General features: G+C 38.5%; 1 protein-coding gene across 7 annotated transcripts in view; it reads right to left on the bottom strand.

Moving 5' to 3' along the window:
* Positions 1-23,474, bottom strand: part of Nkain2 (sodium/potassium transporting ATPase interacting 2) — a 927,662-nt gene that overhangs the window by 131,233 nt on the left and 772,955 nt on the right. For 4 of the 7 annotated variants that reach the window (XR_205888.4, XR_015442646.1, XM_004860140.4 and 1 more), the window contains exon 4: positions 20,596-20,796. Coding sequence is in view for 5 of the 7 variants with exons in the window: in XM_004860140.4 (XP_004860197.1) it covers positions 20,596-20,796 (201 nt within the window). In the remaining 2 variants the exon portion in view is untranslated. Of the gene's footprint in view, positions 1-1,108; positions 20,163-20,428; positions 20,467-20,595; positions 20,797-23,474 lie in introns of those variants that run through there. The other 3 variants (XM_021240622.2, XM_087190288.1, XM_013077926.3) reach the window with 3 other exon arrangements.

Below are 23,474 nucleotides of genomic sequence, written 5' to 3' on the forward strand. Positions count from 1 at the left end.
ATAAAATATATACGCTCTGTTGTAGAACAATTCCCATAAAAACATTATAGTAATGTACATGAGGTTTTTGGTTAATATGGTAAATGCAACATGTACAGAAAATTCTCTAGGTGAAATATAATTAAAATCATACATGAGTGTAAAAAGAAAGAAAGAAAGGGAAGTTTCAAGTGCAAAGAACCAAATAGGATATTAAAACCAAAGCAACGAGATCTTTGGGGAAATGCAGATTAAATGTACTATTGTTAGGAAGAAGTGGAGTGTTTCCTAAGAGCATTTCCTGTGGGAACTGGGATGAAAAGCACAGATACAATGAGGAGATTAGGTGGAAGTGTGCTTCCTAAGAAGCAGAGGAGACAGGCAGTGGCAAGCTTGACCATGAAAAGGTACTGACCTTTGGGGTAGCAGGATAGAATGGGATGCCAAGAAATAATATAAGACACAAAGAATTAGAAATGCGTGATGAGATGACATACCAGAATAGACAGAAAAAAATCACAGGATGTGGGAAGTTTGAGTGTATGGGGGATCTTAAGCACTTTTGGATATCTGCCGTTAGTGTGGAAGAGGCTGATCATACTGGCCAGCTACAGCTCTGTTGATGACTTAGGGTAAGATATTGTCATCTAAGAGGACAAGGTAAATGTCCTAGATTCTTTTTATTAAATCTAATTCCTTATGAAAGTGGAAAATACACGAAGAATACAAAAAGCAATGAGGTCAAAGAAAAATGGCGGAAGAAATGATATTATTTGCATATATTACATCTATCTTCATTTAAAATCTAAAAACTTCTACATCAGCATTTTAGACTGTAACAGAATTCATCAAGATTGCTGTAAAACGATTCCAACTTTCTATATTTATAGTTTGGAAAAGCAATAAATTTTGAAAATTAAATCTATAATATTATTATATTTCCTATTGTACCTTTAGATTTTTCTTAGGTACAGTATGAGTTGTACTAGACTCTTATGGAGATAATTATAAAATATTTATCGATAAATTTTATTGAATTATATTGAATTCATATATAAAATTTATTAATTATATTAAAGAAGACTTAAAATGGAGATAGATAACATTTATAGATGTAAATACTCAATAATATAATGATATACATTCTTCTCTAATCAACACTGTAAAATATTCATTCCCAGTTGATCTATAAATTACATGCTATTTTCAATAGTGGTTTTCATGGAACTTGGCACATTCATTTAAAATTCATGTAAAGGAATGTAGGTCCATGAAAAGCCATTCTGAAGTGATTCTGAAGATGAATCAAGAAATGAAGATTTTTCATGTAAGAATTGAAGACTTTGCCCTATTTCAAAGGAATAGTAACTAAAGTAGTCATAAACCCAGGATCAGCAAACAGATCAGTCAAGCAGAAGGTAGAGTTTGGATACAGACCCAACCATAAAGGGAAATGTGGCTTATACAGAAATTACATCATCAGTTAGTAAGTAGGTTTTGTCACTAAACAATGTTGGAAAAATGGAACATTCTTATGGGAGAAAATTTGGTATTTTTCACACTCATACAGACAAGTTAACTGGAAAGGAATCAAAGATGTAAATGTAAGAAAGAAGAATTTAAATATCTGTTTATGATCAAATTCAGAAGAGTATTTTTGAGATACCCTGATGTGTAAATACTCTTTATGAAAAGATATAAAAAGAACATAATTTCATTGAAAGTATTCAATAAATTATATCAAAACAAAATGAAATGTTTGGCATGAATTAAGACAACATAAAGCAGAAAGACAAAGAAAAGATCAGAAGGATGAGTTTCCACAATATATACTTATTTTTTTCTTTTCCATTACCGGGAATCAAACCCAGGACCTTGCACTTCTGCTGCAGGCTTGGTGCCACTGAGCTAAATCCCCAGCCCTCCACTATATATTTTTAAAACTCAACATAAAGCAATGCAAAATGAGCTAATGGTGTGACTAGGATGTTCACACGTGAATCCTGGTTTCTGGAAAGCATATGCAAAGATCGTTATGTTTCCTAGTAATCAATAGATTAAAATAAGCTATGTAGTGAACTCCTAGGTTTGCAGAGAAATTTCAAAGCCCCGCCCTTCAGGTGCTTGAAGATCCTTGAAAGGCAGAGAACTCCACTGCATATGTCTGAATTCTGATCATCCTATAATTGACCTGTGAGCCTTTAGAGGTATCAGCCAGCAGCACAGCTGGGTGGGTGGTAACAGGAGAGGGTGAAAGGAAAAAGATTTCAGCAGTGACAAATTGGATGTGGGAGGAGGTTGGCAAAGACAAATGCCAGCACTGGGCCACTGATTATGCGAATTTCCAACTGGGACTGATATGATGCTGGCATCAGACATAAAAGGAATCTTTTCTGAAGGGAGCTGAGAAATGCTCAGTGTTTGTAACAAGAGAGTCCCCTCTTGGTGAACTCGTCCCAAGACCCTTGCCCAGTATACTGGAAATAAATGAGTGACAAGTTCTCTCCAGTTAGAGGTCTCATTATTGTGTTTGTTGCTTACTTAAACACTTGTTCCTTAATTACAAAATAAATAAAAGTGAAATGAAATGTCCTCATCAGAGAACTTGTATTTAATGCCATCGTGGGACTGCAGTCTTTCTCCGGAAAGAGGACACAAAAGGTTGGAATAGTGTTCTTTTCTGCTGAGTTGGAGTCTGACACAGGATGGACAGGGTTTGAAGCCGCTGGTACGGAACGTAGGGCGTGGCAAAGCGGGCTGGAGAAGTGGGCGGGGCCTGTCAATTTCTAGATCTTAGGGCTGCAAGGGACGATTCTCAGGACCCCATATGAAGAACTTTTCCCGAGCTCCCACAAGACGTGCCTGGCATGAAGGAGACCAGATGCCGCCTAGAGTCGGCTACTGGGACTCTTCAGGATTTTTACTTTTATCTTTTCTTCTGTTCTTCCCTCAACCCTTTACCCCTCACCTTTAAAATAAACTTTTAACACCACTTTTGACTTGTCCAATTCTTTCTTTGAGATGAAAAACGACCGGACTACTTCTCTTTGGTGAGCGATTTTTAAAGGAGCTACCTGACAACACTGTGGTCTTCCTGCTTCAGCCTCCATTCCCAGAGTAGACGTTGGACTATGGAATCCACAGGAACAAAACCTTCAGCCGACTGGAGACTCCCAACTTCAGCCCACAGGGTGAAATTTATGCAAGTAAAAAACAGACATCAAATGGATCAGACTCTCTAGCCAGAGTCAGTTCTTGAAGTTAAGAGATGGTCAACTATTTGCAATTAAATAATCAGTGTTGTTTCACTCCAAAAAGACAGGTTTTCCAAGATCAGCAAACTCTAATGCAGGTAGTTGGACAACACTTGCAGAGTTGCATTTATTTTTGGACAAGGCTGTCCTTTTTAAATTGCTGACTCCATAGAGACAAGGCTTTCATATTTACAAAGGCCAAAAGCACATCTCAGCAATAGCTGATCAGACAAAGGAGTTTAGCCTGGAGAAAATCAAGTTGGTAGACATGTAAAGAGGCGCGAGATAAAATAACACCAACCACTGCTCACCTTTGCCAGGTGCTTTCACCTGGTGTGGGCTCTTCACCTGTATTTGGTCATTAAACCTCACAGTAATCTCATGAGGCATGTCCCATTATCACTCTCATTTTAATAGATGAGGATTTATTTAATGTACAGTTCCTTGACAAGCATTGGGTGTCATAAAGTGTTAATCAATGGTGAATATTACTGTTGTAGAGCGAGGCTTCTGATTGTCAGAAGAAAGGCAGTTCACCACAGGGAATGGTTCAGGGAATGCTTGAAAGCATTCATCCCTGGCCAGAAACAACATCCTCATTCCCAGTCCTGCCAACTTCAATTCTATTCTCAGAATTCACTCTTCTGAGTGCTAAAGAATTTTTTACATTCCAGAATCCCATATTGATTTGAAAATAGATCCCTGTAGATTGGATAGCTTATGCTTTTAAATGTAACAGAAGGCTAAAAGCATTCTGTATGTAAAGCCAATACTTACTAGGTACTAATCGGTTTAGTATTAAGATAAAAGACCTTGCCAAGATAAAAGAAATTGTGAACTAAGGTAGTAACATCTAAAATTCCAAGACACAGTCAGAGGCAGGTGGATAGGGGGCTGTGCCTGGCAAGCATGAGGCCTGCTCCCAGCACGACTTGCTGGGACTCTGTTCTCAGCTACAACACAGAGAAAGGATGCGAAACGGTCCTTGCCTCTTCTAGATTCTTGACTCTTCAAAGCAATGCTTCAAATGTGATTAACTAGAATAATTCCTACCACACTATATAAAGTTTTATATTTTGATTTGTCCTGCATTTATATTTTAATGAGTACAAAATGAACACACATTTTAAATATACTCATCTGTTAGTTTGCTTTCGTTTTCATTGTATTTTCTTAATACTATTGATTAAAATTAGAGGTTGCACTTTTAAGGGAGGGGGCTATGACTTTAGCTTTGCTTGCGTTCCTTCTGAGAGTGGAATTATTTTTATTGGTTAAGCAATTTATTCTAGAGAAACTATTTCTTTCTGTGAAAGTGTTAAGAAAAACAAGAAAAATAAATATTCTAAATTTTGGGCTGTCTTGTACTTCCCTTGTCTACTTGCATGAATGATTTTTTGTATGCACACATCCAGTATTCGAACAAATAAACATATTTTAATTTGTATGTTCTTTCAGGGAGAGCCACTTGACAGCCAAGCACCACTAACCAGTAAAATCTAAGACTTTGGTAGGAACTAGCCAGTAAACTACATGGCCTCTAAAGACAGATGCAAAAGTTTCATTCTGAAGTAAGCACGCCATAATGTAAGAGATATGTATTGAAAGGCTTTCAATCAGCTTGGAATGGGTGCATGAGTAGTATGCTAATAATTTGCATAAAACGTAGATGTAAGGCCAGGCGTAGCATGCATGCCTATGATTCTGGCACTCCAGGAAGCTGAGACAGGAGGATCACAAGTTCAAGTCCAGCTTGCATAATTTAGTGACTCAGCAAGACCCTGTATCAAAAGAAAAATAAATTTTAAAAGGGTGGGGATGTACCTCAGTGTGAAGGTTCTGGGTTCAATGCTTGGTACTGGTAGCTCAAAAAGCAAGCAAGCAAGCAAGCAAGCAAACAAACAAACACCTACATGTAAATTCCATTCTCCATTTACATGCTGATTCTGTCTTTGATTATGGTCAAATCATCATTAGCTGATATAGTATTTGTTTGCTTCGCCTTTACAAATTGAAGGAAACAATTTTAGGATGCTAAATATTCTTTAAGGCAAAGCACATTCTATAAATGGTGAATATTATAATTGATTTATCCTTTTTAAAAGTCTCATATTCAAATATCCATCTAGATCACTTTATAACATTATTATAGAGCAAACTTCCGTAGAGTAGAAGGCACAATTACTTATTAACACTAATAGAAAATGAAGTCAATGAGAGAATAGTAACAAAAACTTGGTGGCTTGGGGAAATGAATAAGCAACGGCATCACGTACATCTTTATGGTTTAGGAGCTTTTACTGATTTCTCTTAGGTTTTAAATCACATCTAAGCATCTCGCCTAAATTTCAGATTCTTCTATCAACTCACAGTCTTGAATTTTCTAACTTTGTGAAAATCCCAATTGGTCATTGCTTCTACTTTTTCCAAATAACCTGCCTGCTTCTTGCCACAAAGTAACTTTAACAACAACAACAACAACTAATGTTTACTGAATATGCTGTGAAAGAATGAAGACTTCCTTTTTTTAATCTTCACTATTTTCTTATCACATACAGACTCCAGTAAATGAGTGGGAGTGACACCAACAAGAGGGTGGGATCGGAAGTCTCAGGCTCTCCTTCTTCCCATGAAGCTAACAGCTCAACAACAGTACACGGAGTAATTCCCATTGTGAGAAGTCTGGAAACCAGGTAAGAGACTCTTGTCTTACTCCCGGTGCTGGCAAAACTCATGGGATGAAAGGCAGTAGGAAAATCCACGATGCTTCTTCACCCCAGTCCCTCCCCTCAGTGCAGCGTAGTGTGCAGTCTGGTGTGACGGCCGAAAGGGACTCCCAGCTCCTGGCTTCTTTGAAGAAAGGAAAGAGAAGGCTGCAACCTCTGCCCAATAGTCAGACACTTGCAGCGTGGCCACAGGGACTGATTTTTGTTTTGTCTGAATCTTAGCACTGGCAGAAGAAAGGCACCAGGTTGAGGAAACTGAAAACAAGAAATGGGGAGATAGAGCTTTTGCAAAAGGGACGGGGACCGAGAGATAAAGAAGGGGATGTGAAATATTAAGACGTCTTATGTCCGTGCACCAGCTCCACCAGAGCTGTAATCAGTATGCACCAGTAAAAATTTTAAAAACCAAACCAAAAATGCTACTTTGGAGTAGCCTAAATTTGCTGACCATTTTTCCTGCTTCTGGTCCGGGGCAGAGTAAGTGGAAGGAAACTTTCATCCACTAGCTTCTCCTCGATAGGGCAGGGAGTGTTGGGGTGCACACAATAAACATTCAGGCTCTTTTTGGGTGGTGGGGCACTGCCCAAAGCTGATGTTTTTCTTCAAATGTGTGAATCCCAATAGAAATGTACAGGCACACAAAGAAACAGGGAGCCCAGGCACACCAAGCAAACAAAATAAATCCCTAAAAATTGACCCTAAAGAAATGGTGGGAAACAAAATGTCTGGTAAATAATTCAAAGTAACAGTCTTAATGATGCTCACCATTTCAGAAAAGCTATATATGAATAAAATCAGAACACTGCCAAAGAGATAAAATTGTATAAAAAAAGAATCAACAATTTTGGAAGCTCAAGGATAGGATAACAGAATTGAAAAATTCACTAAAAGGCTTTAACAGCAGACTTGATCAGGCAGAAAAATCAATGAACTCAAAGACAAGACTTTTGAAATTATTCAGTCAGAGAAGCAAAATGAAAAAGGGAGGAAAAGGAACTAAGAAAGCTGAGGAAACCATAAATGACTACCGAAAGCCCAAAGAATATTTGATATAGTGTAAGTGCTCATTAAAGATCAATCTTACTGACTCTTCTTTTATGAATGTAAAGATGCCCTGCTAAAGGTCTACTTTTACTACTTGTAACTAAAGATATCTCCATTCCAGAATTCTTCTAAAGTTTCGACCACACAGAGTTAAAGGCACTGTCCACAGTTGTAAAGTAGAAACTTGATTGGCAATTTCAAAGTCGATGTAATTTAGCCAAAGCCAGTCAAAGAGCTTGTGCCAGAAAAGCTTTGCTAATAGCATACAAAGGTAAAAGAGATGGAAGCAGTTTCCACATCCAGCGCTCCTGCAAATGGCTTTGGCATAAATACACTTTGTGCCTGATATTCCTAAAAAATCATGCCCATGATGATGAAGGTGAAGGTAATGGAATCTCCACTTACCAGATCTGATTTCCTTTATTAGCAGGAGGCACACATTGCTGCAGACTTCTGATTCTTTCATGCCTTTTCTCTAAGTCTTAGAACAATATTATCAGTACTATGAGAGGATATCAGTAAGGCACAGTTTCCTTTTTAAAAGTGTGTTTATTTTCAAGAAAAATAAAAATGGATGGCACGTAGTGATCTCAACTCAATATTAAAACTAACTGCGCCTTTCTGCACTAAAATGACCTCACTTAGCAACTACTTGGATGCCTCCAGAGTCCTCTATAATGTAATTATACTTATTCTGGCTCACCCAGAAGAACTCAAAATGAAATGGTGACTTTGGTTTCTGAGGCTATAATCAATAGCCATTAAGCGAATGAGGAGATTTTTAAATCTAGGGAAAAGAAAGCACTTAAAATATCTCTTGGATCAGTCTCGAAATTCTAGGTACTCAGACAGTGCAGGTACAGTGGAATATTTATTGTGATACACTGCACAGATTTTGTGCCTGGGAAGGATTAGATTAGTTCAAGAACAGATTGTCGATTTAAATAAGAGCTAAAAGTTCAGCTCTCAGAGTATTTTGAACTTGTGAGGCACACTCAGAGAGAAGATGTCCTGTAGAAGAACAGAAATAGATGAAAGCTATAGATGAGAAGGAAATCTGATGTAAGCCAAGTGTGCGAGTCTCTAACCATGTCACTGGCTTCATGTAAATGCCAGGCATCATCTTATATACAGCTCAGATGTAGCAGATGTTGGCATTTAAGTATAGGTTGTCATGAGAGAAAATTGCCCTTGAATGAGAAAGGAAGTTTCAGGCAGAGAAAAATGATTTTCCCAGTTAACAGTTATAACCTCAATAACAGAATTGTTTTCAGCCAGAGGTTGTGGGGTTGGAAAGGAGGAGAGATATAATGACACCTCAATTCCAATCTAAAAAAGATAGAAAATCAGCTTTAGTTTAAATTGCAGTGTGTGGGCTGTATAGATAGAACCTTCTCCTCCCTCCCTTCTCAGACCTCAATGCTTCATATTAAATGGGACAAATCACACCCTTCGTAGTTCTGCTCTGTTTGGTGCAGCTGCTTGCTGCAGGTGGTGTCCTAAAAATATATTGCTTGTTTATTTTGCCATAGAGCAGGCTGCAGAGTGGTACCTAAGAGTGCAACTGCTCCCTTCTCTCTCTGCCAGTGACGCACATGATAGAAGTCTGCACAGAGGCACAGGTAGCACATGCTGGAGGTGCGGCTCCTGATAAATTCCATTTTCTTTGGATTAATGGAACAAGGTTGACAAGTAGACTTTCTGTCATCAGAACCCCAACTGGGCCTCAGTGATGCAGAGCCAAATGCCAAACTGCCTTTGTTGGGAGAATAATTGTGCTGCTCAAGAGATTAACATCTGAAAGCATGTGGGATATGAAAAGAAAAAAATCAATAATGCATCACCAAAAGAAAACACAAGCAGAGACTAATCACAGGTAAATGTTCACAGAGATGCCCTTACATAAGCTTCCAGCGACTTTTAGTTTATGCCTCTAATGATCAAATAGTTTTTTCAGTCACATTGGCTGAATACTCAGGGTTAATGTTGCTTCTCTCACAGAGTTTTTGAGCACAACAGTTTACATGTGAAAAGTCTCATACAGGGTGATCAGATTCCAAAGGGAAGTCATGAATTATTTTTAAAAAGAGGAGGATTTGAAGAGAAAGCAGAAAAAAGGAGAAGAGGGATAAGGGAAGTCCATTTCCTGAGATTGTGGACCATATTTATGAGCTGTGGTCAAGGTTATACGGGGCAGACTCCAGGTGTGCCCTCAGCAGAGCTCACCGATTGCACCAATGTCTACCCCCAGTGGTCCCTGAGCAGCAGGCCTGGCCCTCACTGCCACCCATCATTACTCTCAGCAGCTTCTAGCTCTGAGCAGATGAAGAAATATACTCACAATGGGAAACTTTAGATTGAATCTACAGGACTGCAAATCACCATTTGAAAATGGCACAGTGGTTCTGCTGCCTTCCTCACAAGCTCAAGGTCCTGAGTTCGATGCCCAGTACCAAAAAAAGAAACTTTCAAATTTTTACCCACTGAAACTTATGAGCATCTAATTGCATCCCTGACTGCATTGTTAACTGAATCATCAATTTAACTCTCTGTCATTCCTGTCTGACCTCTCTCCTAGGAGCAGTGAGTCTGAGGAGAGCTCTGTAGACTGAATACAAAGTGCAACAAGGGATAAATTGAAACTGGGAAAGGAAATCATCTTTCTCCGTGAATACAGAGTCATATCCACCCCATAGAAATGAGAGGCACCTTCTGCACAGAGTTGAAGCTACCAGGGAAAGAGCAAAGTTGCACACATTGTGGGAGGTTTTAGGTTTTGCTGGGGATCCCTGGCTGCCATCATCCAGACCAGGGTGAAGTTCCCAGTGCTTTAGAGGGCAGCAGCAGTTAAGGTCCACTGCTCTGTGTGGTGCTGTCTCGTGGAACATGGTCACTGGTGCTTTCTGAGAGCTGGGATACATTGTCTGGGAGGCAAGTCCACACCACAACTCTACTGCTAGGCTGTGGGTCTTGAACTCCAGGGTAAATCCTGCAGCAGCTTTGGAAGTTTCAGAACATAAGTTTGAACCAAAGAAAACGTGAGCACCCCATCTATGTCATTTCAACTCAGACCCCAGACTTCTAATCACAAGACAGTAAAGACCAAGTATACTGTCTCATCTAGATTTGGACAGGCCCTCATAATATTTTTAATATTAAGCTTCCACTGACAATGTGTTTCTCATCATCTAGTTATGAACAACGTAGACTTTTTGAAGTTTGTGAAATAAGTACATTGATGAAAATGAAAATCAACAACTCTGAGACAATAACTTGAAGCTTTTCTGTATCTCCCAGTACACTTTCAGTTACAGTTGGATTTCGTAGTAAAATGCACACTATGTGTCATGGCTTGTGTCTGGATGTCCCCCCCAAAGCCTCATGCAGTCATGGGGGGTGCATTTCAGAGGTGGCCGGATCTAGAATGTGTGGTGCTGGGATCAAAGTTACGTGATTACTAAAGCAGTCCACAGTTGTGGCTAGGATTATGGATGTGAGTGCTACACCTGCCCTAGGGCAGGTAGCCTGCACAAAATATAAGGGGCAGAAAGGGCTAATGTGCTCTCACCTGCCTGCTTACTATGGACTGTTTCTCTTCTGTGACGCCCTCTGCCAAGCCAACTATGACTTGGAGCCAGCCAACTATGAACTGAAAGCTCTACAAACTGTGAGCCAAATAAGCCTTTTCCCCTTTAACTTTGGGTGTAAGGTATTTTGTATCAGCAAGGAAAAAAGTAACTAAGACATGGTGTTAGGTCTAAATCAACCCAAACATGGCATTCAACTAATAGGGTGGTATGAAATTATAGGAGGTATGAGTTGTGAAACTTAGAAATTAAAAACAAAAGAGGAGATACCCATAATTCTATGATGAAAATGAATATTCTGAGATCAATAAAGTGATAGCAAAAGGGGGTGAGAACATGAAGATGAATGACTTGAAGAGGAGCAATTTGTATTTATAAAGTAAGTGATAATAAGTTGATCAGACCAAAGAGGGGAGCTGTTGGAAATCATTCAGTGAGAATGGAACAACTCCCACATTTCAGGATATAAGAAGAAATGAACTCAAAGTATCCTTGGAGCCTTAATGTTTTCCATTTCAATCCATGACTTGGAAACCACATTTGAAGTTAGCATTAACTAAAGTAATCATGTAGCAACTGTTTTTTAAATTTTAATAAAACACTATTATGAATTAAGTCAGGAGAAGATCACAATGGATACAGGGATGTGTGAGCAACCGTGACACCCAGGGTCATGTCGGTGGCAGCCGAGGATAGTGTCAGAGAGAGTAAACAGCAGAGTCAGAAATAACGGAACCCTGATGAGTAGAGGAAAAGGAAGAGCGTGAGAGGACTCGGCACTGTCTCGCTGCATAGAACAATGTGTGGGTTGAGAATGGTAGAGGTTTAAATCCAAATTGGACGATGGGGAAAGCACGAGGTGCAGACAGAATATCACAGATGGTTCTGTTTCTACTGTGTAAACACTGGTTAGCTTAAGTTCATTTGCCCATATTTTTATTCTTTTCCACTCAAGTAGAACACACTAAATAATAAATTATTGCTCATATTATAGCTGTCAGTATAAATCATGTTTATATCCTTCCTTTGAGAATGCTTTGCTCTTATTTAAAAACACTAACACATCCTACTATTATTATTCTATCAGTGTGATTTAGAAGTTCCAGTGAAGAGGAAATTGCCATCAAACATATATTTATTAACAATTTTGTATCATAATAACTGATCATGACTGGAAAGATATCCTAAAAAACAATGATACTGTGCATTACGAAGGAAAACAGTCATCTTCTATTCCAGGCCAGTGGCTTTTCTCTTTTTTTTTTGGTACTGGGGATCAAACTCTGGACCTTGCGCTTGCGAGGCAGGCACCAGAACCACTGAGCTAAATCCCCAGCCCTAGGCCAGTGGCTTTTAAAGTTCTTCACAAAACATTATATCTTGGCTTATTTTACATATACTTCACTTACTTTTGAAATAATTTATGATTGAATATAATTCACTTCGGAAATAATTTTATGATTGTAAAATTAAATATAAGAAATGGGGTAGTATAAGATTCATTGCACAATGTTCTGTGTAGGCAGTTTCAGTTTAACTCTCATAGTATTAAAGAAAACACAATTATTTGAGATTGTTGCAACATATACTATTTCCTATCATCTTTAAGGTATCATCTTTTGTTCTGTGATGTTCCCGAACATTCCTGTAGATAGAGGGAGATTCCTGGGGGTGTGCAAGTTCATCAAAAGTCAGTCACACAGAGAAGATACTGCATGCTAACAGCAGCGGTGAACAAGGCACAGTACACTCAATAGTATTACAGGGACCTCAATACCAGTTCTGTCTGGGGAGTAAGCAAACTTCATAGGATTTAGCTCATTTTTGCACAGCACCATGATTTAGCCTGAAACGTCTATGGCATTCTCAGTGAGCACGGGGAGGAACTAAGCTAAGGAGAAAATAAATAATACTACCTTTGTTGTTTTTGAAGGTGATTCCTTTAGCATTATCTCATTTAGTTCACAAGTTCAAAATAGTTTATTATGCAACTGGGTATAAGATTAAAGCATTGTTACTCTCAGACTGTGCGTATTTTACCTTATATTTCTGAATTTGCATGGAGGGAATACAGAGAATATTAAAAGCAAAAAACAAAAAACCCCTTACATTTAATTTCACTTCAGAGGCTGTTTTAGTTCTCGTGTTTGGCTTGTTGATGTGTTTACAGAACTACTCACCAATTTACAAGGGCACATTTTAGTACAAAAGCAAAATAAAGTAAAATACTCAACAGCTAATGGGTTAATGGTTATTTCATCCAAAACTTGATTGGCATCTGTAGGTAAGTCATCAGGGCATTTTGATCTAAAGGGGTAATGCTAAACAAATTTATTATTTCTAGAGGAATAATAAGGACTAGAGGATAGATCAGAACATTAAATGGTGCTCATTTAAGAAGTAACATAGGTTACTTATTACTATTCAGTAACAATAGTATTTCTCACTATTAAAGGATGGATCCAGCTGGGATTTGCAAATTATTTTGTAGAACTTTGCTTACTCAAAGTGTTTTGGAACTCTCAGCTGTGCTAAGACATGTCCTTTCAGGATTTTGTTTACCATTCTCCTATTTCAGCAACCTTTGGAAAACTCCCTGTTTACACTGATATTTGGTTGCTCTTCCTACATTTCTTGAATATGTGTATAAACTACTCTAATGCTACAGAATGTTGACACAGCACATGTATCTTGTTCCTTGGGTTACTAACTTTTGACAAGATGCTCTGGGTATGTGAAGACCCAGGACATTCAGAGTTGGAGGAGGAAAAGCCACAGGGCCAAGCCTCAAAGCTGCAAACATCCAGGGTGCTGAGAAGGAAGAGTCCTTCCCACTCTAGCCATCTTCCATTGCAGGCAGCAAGCGGCTCTGTCCTAAGAAGAAAACTGTTTGTGTAGTCTTTGATGGCAGGTTAAGCATCAGGAGACTCAGTTTACAGGCCCAGATCAACTGCCTGTTTGGTGTACATAGAGTACACACAGTGTAGACACACAGGTTCACTATCTGATAACGTGCTAGTTATGTGGAAGGTTTTGATGGTCATCTGGAAGTGAAACAAATAACTCTGCAGGCAGAGAAAAAAGTTAATAGGACAACCAGAGCTATGATGCAACTTTGGTACTGGTGTCACCTTCGCTAACCAGACTCCACGTATTGCTGAGCAATTCAAGACTTTAGAGAGATTAATAGTGAATCTAATAGTGAATCAAAAGGAAAAGTGCAATATTTTTGGTGAAAATTTTGAAAATCACACCTACTCGAGATCCTGCCTCAGGCCCAAGGAGACAAAATTTCCAGGAGTGGGCCATGAGTGGTTATGCATTGAATGACTGAGCAGAAAATGCCCTTCTCAAGAAAGAAACACTGCTAAGAAAGAAATCTTCTAAGAAACACTGCTTTAGAGAGCAGAGGCCATTGCTGCTTTTATATATTCTGGAAATAATTCAACAAATGAATTCACCTGAAAACTACACACTCAATAGTTCTCATTAGTTTAAAGGGCAACCCTGTGGAAGGTTTGTTGACCACATACTTGTGGATCTGTTTCTGGTCTCCATTCTATTTCATTGGTTTGTATGTGTTTTTATGTCAGTATCATAGTGCTTTATTTACCATAGCTTTGTAATGTACTTTAAAATAAGGAAGAATGGTGCTTTGGTGCTTTCCACTTTGTTATTTCTTAAATTTGTTTTTGTTATATGGTTTATTTTGTGGTTTCATATGAGTTTCAGGATTTTTTTCTGTTTTTCTAAAAATGCCATCGCTATTTTGACAAGGACTGTGTTTTATCTGTACATCAAGTTAGGTAGCATAGGATCAATTAAATAGTTATAAAAGAGCCATTACAGCTGGGTAATCCCAGTATACCCGGGGCTGAGGTAGGAGCATCATAAGGCCCATCCCAGCCTGGGCAACGCAGCAACTTCATGAGATCTCCACAACCTCCAAAACAAAGTATTTATTTTGGTACATTTTAAATGTTAACATTGTGAAAGAGATCTATTATGTTGCTTTTTGGAATATATCCAATGAAATTAAATACTACTATGGCTTAAAATTCACTTGTTTTTATTTAAAAGCACATATACACATTCTTGTTCAAATATCTGAACTTTTTATATGGTTCTTTTTCTTTTTGAATCTAGTTCCATTCTAACGCTTTCACAGAATTTTGTCCTAATAAAATATTCTAATTTACCTGAGAGTTGTGTTACTTATTCTTTCACACCACTTTGCAACAAATGTATATGAATATGCATAAATATACTAAATTTAATATGTGTACATTTAGATTTGATTTTTCTTTCCCCTGCCCATAGACATTAAGTTCTAAAAATGGTATCAAAGTATGTGGTGTGCATTTATGAATCTGTCAAAATGAAACCCATAAATTTGTCAAACCAATATGCACTGATAAAAAAAGATGTGGAAAAAATATATTCTTATTTGAGTTATAATCATAATTATTATTTTAAACTCTTGATCCAAATAATGTACACTATTACATGGATTGATCAAAATTATTATGAACAAATATAAAATTTTATTTAAAAATTTTATTAGTACTAGAATGAAATACTTCAGCAGGATTCAATTTTTAGTATTTTTAAAGGTAGAAGCACTCAAAGACATTCTTAAATAGAGATGTGGCTGCATCATTGTTATAATGATGCCACTTACTGTAAATTCTGCAACTTATTGTAAGTTGTACATCACAATATACATAATTATCTATCACAAAATGATTTCAAATTACTTAACTAGCAACAGACAAATCTACAAGGTTTTCCTTCAATTTTAATAAAAGCAAAGAATTAGAAATCACTCACTTTGCAGCAAAAATTTCTGGGAAGTATATAAAAACACAACCAAGACAAAATAAACAACTATCAATTATACATTGAACTCTCTTAAGGGCAGAGATTATATTAAAAAGAAACTTTGAGAACAATTATTCATTTTCAATGTATGTCCTTGAATACAATACTTTTGTTAATTTAAAAAAGTTGTGTGCTTCAAGTCTATTCTTATCAAAGTATGGAGCTATGGATCTAGCTAAGTATGAAAAAAAGACAAAATCTGTAACTTATAATTTAAGTAGCTAACTCATTTTTCACTGGGAAACAAATCAACCAAATGAACCTTATTTTTTCTTAATAAAGATCTGTCCTAATTTTTCAACTCAAGTATAACACAGGCAGTTCCCATGGCAACCATATGACTTGGGCACATAGCAGTAGCTGAGCATCGGCTCCTAGCCTTTCCCCACTCATCCTTTCAAAATGACACAAGCTCACAGCTTGGGTGTTGTATTTACATTCTTAATTGCAATGTCCTAGGTGAAATGAAAATTAGGATCCAGATATTTAACTAGGAAATCATTGTGGACAAGTGTTTCCAGGTAAGGAATCCTGAAAGAGCAACATACCCAAGACCCCCCATGTGTGTGCCTCACACAGCATCACATCTAAGAAACACCCACATGCCTCTCCCAATCCACTCCCACATCAACTGGAATTAGGGCTTCAAAAACTAGAAAACTCTCTTCACTCTGGTACCGTATTCCTAGGCAAGTTATACCGAGATATTCCAAGATACTGACAAATATTAGTTAATAACTGGAATAATTGGAATGCCTGTAACTTCCTTGATCTGAAGGCATACTTTTTATTCACTGTGTTAAAAAAAACCCATAATCTGTTGATCAAACATTCCATGTGCTCTACAAAGTACAAAGTGTTTTGAACAGAGAAATATAACAGAAGGATAAATTGATAGCTAACTTATTTTTAGATATTAGCCATGCCCTGGGTATTAGAACTTTTTCTAAACTCTTCTATGACTTCCCTGCTAATTTGTACATGGTTTCTAAGCCACCTCTAATGGCCTATTTATCTAATGGAAATGGTAAGCTTATTTACATTTTTACCAGTATCCTCTGATAGTCCCTACAAAAATAATTAATAGTCAACCTGCCATGAATTTAGAAGTGTATCAGAAGTAAAGGAAATCAAGTAGAGGAAATAAATGAAAACAAAAATGAGCCATTTGGTTGGAGAGGTTTATATTAAATTTAGAAATATTGATTCTCTGGATGTGGCTAGAGAAGAGAGAGATTAAGGGTTTTGTTTTCCAATGCATGATTTGGAATCTTAACATACATTTCAAAAAACATCATCACTTATTGCTATAAATATTTTCTCAGTATCACTGATAAATATTTATTTGTAAAACATTGTCTTTGTTGCGTTGGTTACAGGAAGTGCACCATAGTGTGTGTGTAAGGGAAGCAAGGTATATACATACCCATTCCCCTAACTCAGGGCCGACCAAGCTAATCAATCATAATGATCTTTCTCACTGATGAACCCTGACTCTTTAGACTTGAGAAATCCATTATCCATCAGCTAGTACCAGGATTCAGGGTGAAGCCCCTCCCCCATCTTTGGTGTGAGGGCAGGTCCATGTCCCTATTTACTGGCTGTATTTATTAGGAAGGGTCTATAGCTTGTTCTGCTGCCCTCACCTGACTGTTGCTTGGTTAAATGACTGAGATCACATGAATGTGTTTTCTAATCTGTGATTCCCAATGACACATTGCTTGAGAAATTTGATTAATTTTTTTGTAGTAGGAACAACATCATCTCCCTAGTTGACCTCACTCTTTCCAGACACATTTAATCTATTTTGGAAATGTGGTTTCTGCATTTTTGGTTTTCATTAAAATAGTGCACACCTGTAATGCCCTTCTCATGCTACCTGGTACTAACTAGAGGGAAAAGCTGCCGCTGGAGGAGAAAGCTGGAAACCTTACACTTGGCTCATCACTATGGGGTCTGGCAGGGCTTTCTGCTCGGCTGGAGGCTGTGTGATTAATAGGCCCTCTTCCCAATTATACAGGTATTATACTTGTCTTCCTTTGGAGGCAGATGCGAGATATCTGTGTATGTGCCATGCAAATGTGGGCTTTGTGAGAGCTAATTTCAAAACCAGCCAGGTGTTGATTAGCAAAAGACAGCACAATGGGGTGACAGGCATTCCAGGGGTCAGGAGTCTGTGAAAGAAGAGTGCAGGGAAAGTGGGGAAAGGAGCTGCAGAGATCCAGAGTTAATCAAGAGCAAGAGCTGAGAGAGCAGCCGTTGATGAAAGCTGATGTAAGCCAGATATACTGGAAGGGAGGGCAGTTTCAAAGACTCTGAGAAAAACAGTAAGAGTGAGGAGGGTTTAGCTGGCTTTACACAAAACATAATGAAACCAGGAAGCCAAGTTTGTACCCCAAATGCACAAGACATGACATCCCTTGCCCAGTCCTGAAAATGTATGTTTTTCTGCCTGGCTTGCATCCTCGGGAACCTTGTTCCAGTTTGGACTGTGACAACTTCAAGGGTGGAGACCCCATTGTCTGTTTCTCTAGATGGCTTAGGGCACAGGCACTGGGGAGCAATCACTGGACCTGATGGAATGGAATGTTTTATGGCCAGGGAGATAGAAGGTCTGGGTATCAAAAGGGGAGGAGCAGAGATCCAAGACACCATTTTTTTACAAACCATCACAGCACAAGTGATCCAGAATGGCTACAGGACAACATCTTTGGAAGGTTTCCAGTAACTACACAGAGCGAATTGTTCAGCGAAACTCTTTTGGGTTTGCAGTGGGAAACTGCAGTGAAGATTTCCTGAGGTTTGCTGTACACAGGCACTTTCAGCCCAAGGCTAGCTAGACAACAGCAGGTAGTCAGTGTAGTCAGTGTGTTGAAGCTTGTCCAAGGAATGGCTTCAGTACACAATGGGGAACTTATCCTCAGGTGTTCCACAGTCAGAATTCCAAAAGAATACCAGAAGAAGGAAGTACAAGTGAGAATGAAAGAATTAAAAATGCTACATCTTGTGACTGCTTGCTCAAACTATTTCTTCACTACTTTGGAGCTGATGTAGACCAGAGATGTGAAAACCAGTAATTTGAATTATTGGTTGCATCTGCTCTGGGGGCCACTCCAGCCAGATTATTTGTACTCTAGCCAGTTTGTTTTTATACAGATTCTTTTTTAACCTATGCAAAAATATTTTTTCTTAGGGTGGTATGGCAGCATCAACATATGATTCCATGTTTGAGTGTATTTCTTTGGAAATTCCCTGTGTGCCAACATTTTAGGTGGGAATTAAAAAATTTGTGAATATAGTTATACACACATTAATTCAAATAACTCTGTAAAATCATATATTACTATCCATACACATGAACTGTATCTTCATATTATGCTTGAAATATAGGTGGAAGTTTGCTATAATGTCACGGGTATAATTTTTAAAAAAAATCTTCCAAAGAAAATAATTTTGTTTAAAAAGCTCTTCTTTGTAATATCTATATCAAGATATTTTACCTGTCATCAAATCCCAGAAATATTTCACTTTTCCCATATGAGAATGAATATCATTTTAAATGAATTTTAAAGAACAATATGGCTATTTCCATGTCATCAATCCTAACAATCCTTTATTTCAAGATGAGCAAAATGACCATTTCTGGAGTTTAAAACTATTACACAGGATTTTGTTTCTTTGAAAATGTAACAGCATATTTAAGGGAGATTGCACAATGCTGTAGCCAGAATATAATTCGAATGCTCTGAAAACTCTTTAAGTGAGTTTCCAGATATTTGTAGTTCTGCCTTCTCCCTAGCCATTTAGTGATTGGTGGGATTGTCTGGCAGGTGGAGGATGATACACAGTGGCCCGAGCTTCTCCTCCATCCAGTGCACCTGCACCTGTGTGGACTCTCCCTGGCCATCTGTGATCTCAGGCCTGGGGACTCAAGTTGACTGGGTGGCCGTGCCAGTACCTCTGCCCCCTCAGTGAGTGTTAGCAGAGCCTCCTGCTGGCACATGGAACAAACCTTTAGGGCTCTAGTGACAGAAATTTAGGAAGTATTTGCTAGTATGGTATACTTATAACACATATATGTTGTGATATACATTTATTTTTATACTAGAAGAATTTTATATAAACTAATTAGTGCCATTCAATTCAGAACTTCTCATTTCTTACTATTCCATTGATATTGTAAGTCAATATCACTCCCAAAGGGATGAATTGAGGAAAGAGGTGAAAGCCAAATTCTACTTGAATTATTAGTTGCTGACAATTTTAAGACTATGCAGATTCACTGCAGATCTATGTGGAATCTAAGAAAAATGCATAAGGTTCTATATCTGGAGTGAATAAATGGATTCACGAACAGTATGACAAAGTTGCCTCAATATGTAAATCTCACAATATAATAGTTTTAATAAACGTTCCTCTTGAGAAAGGGATGTTTTTATTTATATCTTTATCCCAATAACACAACGTAAAATGACTTACGTTATATAGCAAGAAGATCTTATCCAAATTTGTTGTTTGTATTTGGCTTGTATTTATTTGTATTTGGTTTGGGTTTGTATTTGGTTCTTTATTGGTACAGTACTATGAAACACAGGGCATAAAAGACAAAAAGTAAGATCAACAGAAAAGCTGAATTGTTCTGTGAAGGGAGGGGAGGTGATAAAATGTGATGGATCATTCCTGGGGGAAATCTGGTAAGAAAGGAGAGAGGGCAAATTGAGAAGAGAAATCTTCGTGCTGGCAGCTCAGTCAAAGCAACCCCGGGGGAGGGAGGGAGGGAGGAGATATCCACCGCAATCTTACGCTGGCCATGGAGCACATTACCTTCTACCCCCGCCCCCCGTTCCCTCTGGAGCCTTTGGAAAGTCTCCCTAAAAGCCAAATAATCATGTCTCAGCTTGCTTGACGGCCTATGTAAAATGCTGATCAGATCAAAGGCTGAAGACAGTCAGCTCACCTAGTCCAGAGGGTCGCTCGGTTTAGCACGATAAATCCCTATTCCAAGAGACATCAGTTAGGAAAAAGCTAAACGCCCACAGTTTCCCTACAGATTCTATTCATGCGTGTTGTTTGCCCAGAAACGAACCCAGTGGGCTGGAATGAGTGGCTAGTGCGGACACTCACTGCGAGGGCGATCTGCAGGGCGCTGTGGGCCACTTCTACGTACTGGTACTCCAGGAGACAGCCCGACACCGTGATGTAGCGGTGGTCCTCTGGGGCCCAGTCAGGGGCGGGGGTCACCGACGTCACCATGCACCCCGGTCCATTTTCCATCCACCAGGATCGATGCATCGAAATGTTAAAAGTCAGCAGAAGGTCTGTTTCCTGCAAGAAGGCAGCCGATGAGGATGGGAGCGACTTTGGGAATCTTAACTTACCTAGGACTAACTTGCCATGAGTTTCCTGTTTAAAAACGTGGGGTCCCCCTTCCCCCTTCCCTTATCACATTTTACAGGCAGCCAAGAAGCATCTAAAGTCTACCTGTCTACGAATTACACATTTGAAGGTTTGCCTGTCCACATTAGATGGAATTATTTTATTAGAAAAAATACCCATGATTTACATTAACATTGAAGAGTCCTTACATTTTAGGATTTGTGAATATTACACAAGGGATGATTTCATCTGCATCATAAGGTAAAATTCTTGCTATTATGTACTGCTGTACTTTTCTCTTCCACAAAATATTCATCATACATTTTAATCGCAAATGTGTATTTCAGTATAGCCACAATTAATGTTGCAGTTAATGTGAGGATTTATAATACTGGATGTACTTTCTGGTTTCATGTGAATTTTAGCTTTATTTTCTCCATTTCTGTGAAGGATGCTAACAAATGGGATCATATCAAATTAAAAAGCCTCTGCACCACCAAATAATCAACACCATGGAAAGAAAACCTACTGAATGGGAAAAAAATTTTCCAGCTATTCCTCAGACAGAGGACTCATATGTAGAACATATAATGAACCTAAAAATATTAGATCCCCCCAAATAAAAGACTCAATTAAAAATTGGGCAAATGAAATGAGCAGGCACTTCACAGAGGAAGTACAGATACATGGAGAAACACTCCACACAGCTGGCCATTAAAGAAATGTAAATTAAAACAACACTGAGATTTCATCTACCTCAGAAAGAATGGCCACCATCGAGAATCAAATAATAACAAATGCTGGTGAGGATGTGGGTAAAAAGGAGCCTTTTTTACATTATTGGTAGAAATATAAATTAGTACAACCACTACAGAAATCATTATGGAGATTTCTGAAAAATCTAAAACTAGGAATTCCATTTGACCTAGATATTCCCCTTCTAGGTATCTTTCCAAAAGAGTTACAGGCATTCTATTACAGTGATGTATGCACATCCATGTTTATAGCAGCACGATTCATAATAGTAAATCTTGGAAGCAGCCTATATGTCCATCAACAGATGAATTGATAAAATGTGGCATTTAAACAAAATGGAGTAATAGTTTGCCATAAAGAAAGACAAATTTGAGTCATTTGTAGTAAAACGGATGCACTTTGAGACCATAATGTTAAGTGAAATAAATCAGACACACAAGCTGAAATACCACCTGGCTTCTCATATATGAGGAAAGCCAAGTTATAAATAAAGAGCAAAATAAAAGATAGCTCATAGGAAGTAAGGAGATAGATCTTTCTCAAGTGGGAAGGGGGTCAGGAGATGAAGGGAGGGGAAGGAAAAGGGATGAAAAATGAATGAAGACGTGTTGTGTACACAGACCAATTCAACACAAGGAATGGAAACATTATGTACTGCAGATATGTACTAATAAAAAAGAACAATAAACTCAATTAAAAGAAAAATTTGAAGTTCCTAAGTAATAAAACATAATATTAATTAGTTTCCCCCTTTCCTATTGCCATCATCCCTAGTCATTCACAAGAAATTGATCCAGGATTTTCAACTCCTGTGTATATCAAATCCAAGGAGGCTCAAGTACCTTATATAAGAAGGCACTTGGTTGGATACAGATACAGAATCTGTGGCTACAGAGGGTGCATTTTATTTTAGCAAATCAATATCCATTCAATGTTATCAACTTCTACAGTGAGTGTGGTCATGATATTTCTTATGAATTGGCAAATTTTGCAGGTTGGAGATGCAAAGTGAACTGCTCTTCAGATGACTTTCGTCATAGTGTGGGTGACGCACACCTCTAAACAGTATTAAAGCTGAGTTTCTGTGACCAGTGCTCATGATCACAGGTGCCAACAGGAAGCTCTCAAGAGCATAGGAACCAATCTGGGTTTCCAGGAAGAGAACCATTAAAGGGAAGTGGCCAACATTCTCCATTACTCAGCAAGTCATGAGGGAAGATAAATTCTGAGGGAGGCTCAATGGCGAGAACTGGAGCTGTCAGTCTCAGGGATAGTGGTGGCCACACTAGAGTTATGACCTAACTACCATGCAATGTGAGGTTCCAGGTGGACAGATGGACTACACAGAGCCTGTACAGAAAATGTCTTAAATCATGTTTTGTGACCTTGAGTCACACACACTGAGAATACGAAAGGGTAGAATTGAGTTGCCAACTCAACTCCAAAGGGAATTTGGAGGTAGGAAGGACGAGTCCCTAGGAAGATGCTGTGCTATGTCATCACCTTCATGGTGGTGCTTGGGAAAGGGAGGGGATTTCTGTTCTTCCTGAGCCTACTGAGAAGGGCTGCAAGCATGCCTCGGAACCGAGGAGAGGCAGCGACTAGTGTCTAATTCGAGTCTGATAAGTCTCAAAATAAAGCTTTTGGCTAGAATAACCTTCTAAGTGGCCAAGCAAAATGTTGGCAGTGTTTAGAAGGAAATTACATCGATACATATAATAGATCTAGGGTGATAATCTTTGGGAGCAGATGTGGGCCATGCTAGGTGAGCTAAGACAGGCTTTTTCCTCAGTGGTTTCCCAGGTGGCCAGCTGGTGGGGGATTATGGCAGGATCTACTGTCACACACTCCCAGGGTCTGAGGAGGGAAAT

The sequence above is a fragment of the Heterocephalus glaber genome, unplaced genomic scaffold (assembly GCF_053883595.1).
Source record: "Heterocephalus glaber isolate CG9 unplaced genomic scaffold, H.glaber_assembly_v1.0 deba00001550, whole genome shotgun sequence".
Lineage (NCBI taxonomy): Eukaryota > Metazoa > Chordata > Mammalia > Rodentia > Bathyergidae > Heterocephalus > Heterocephalus glaber.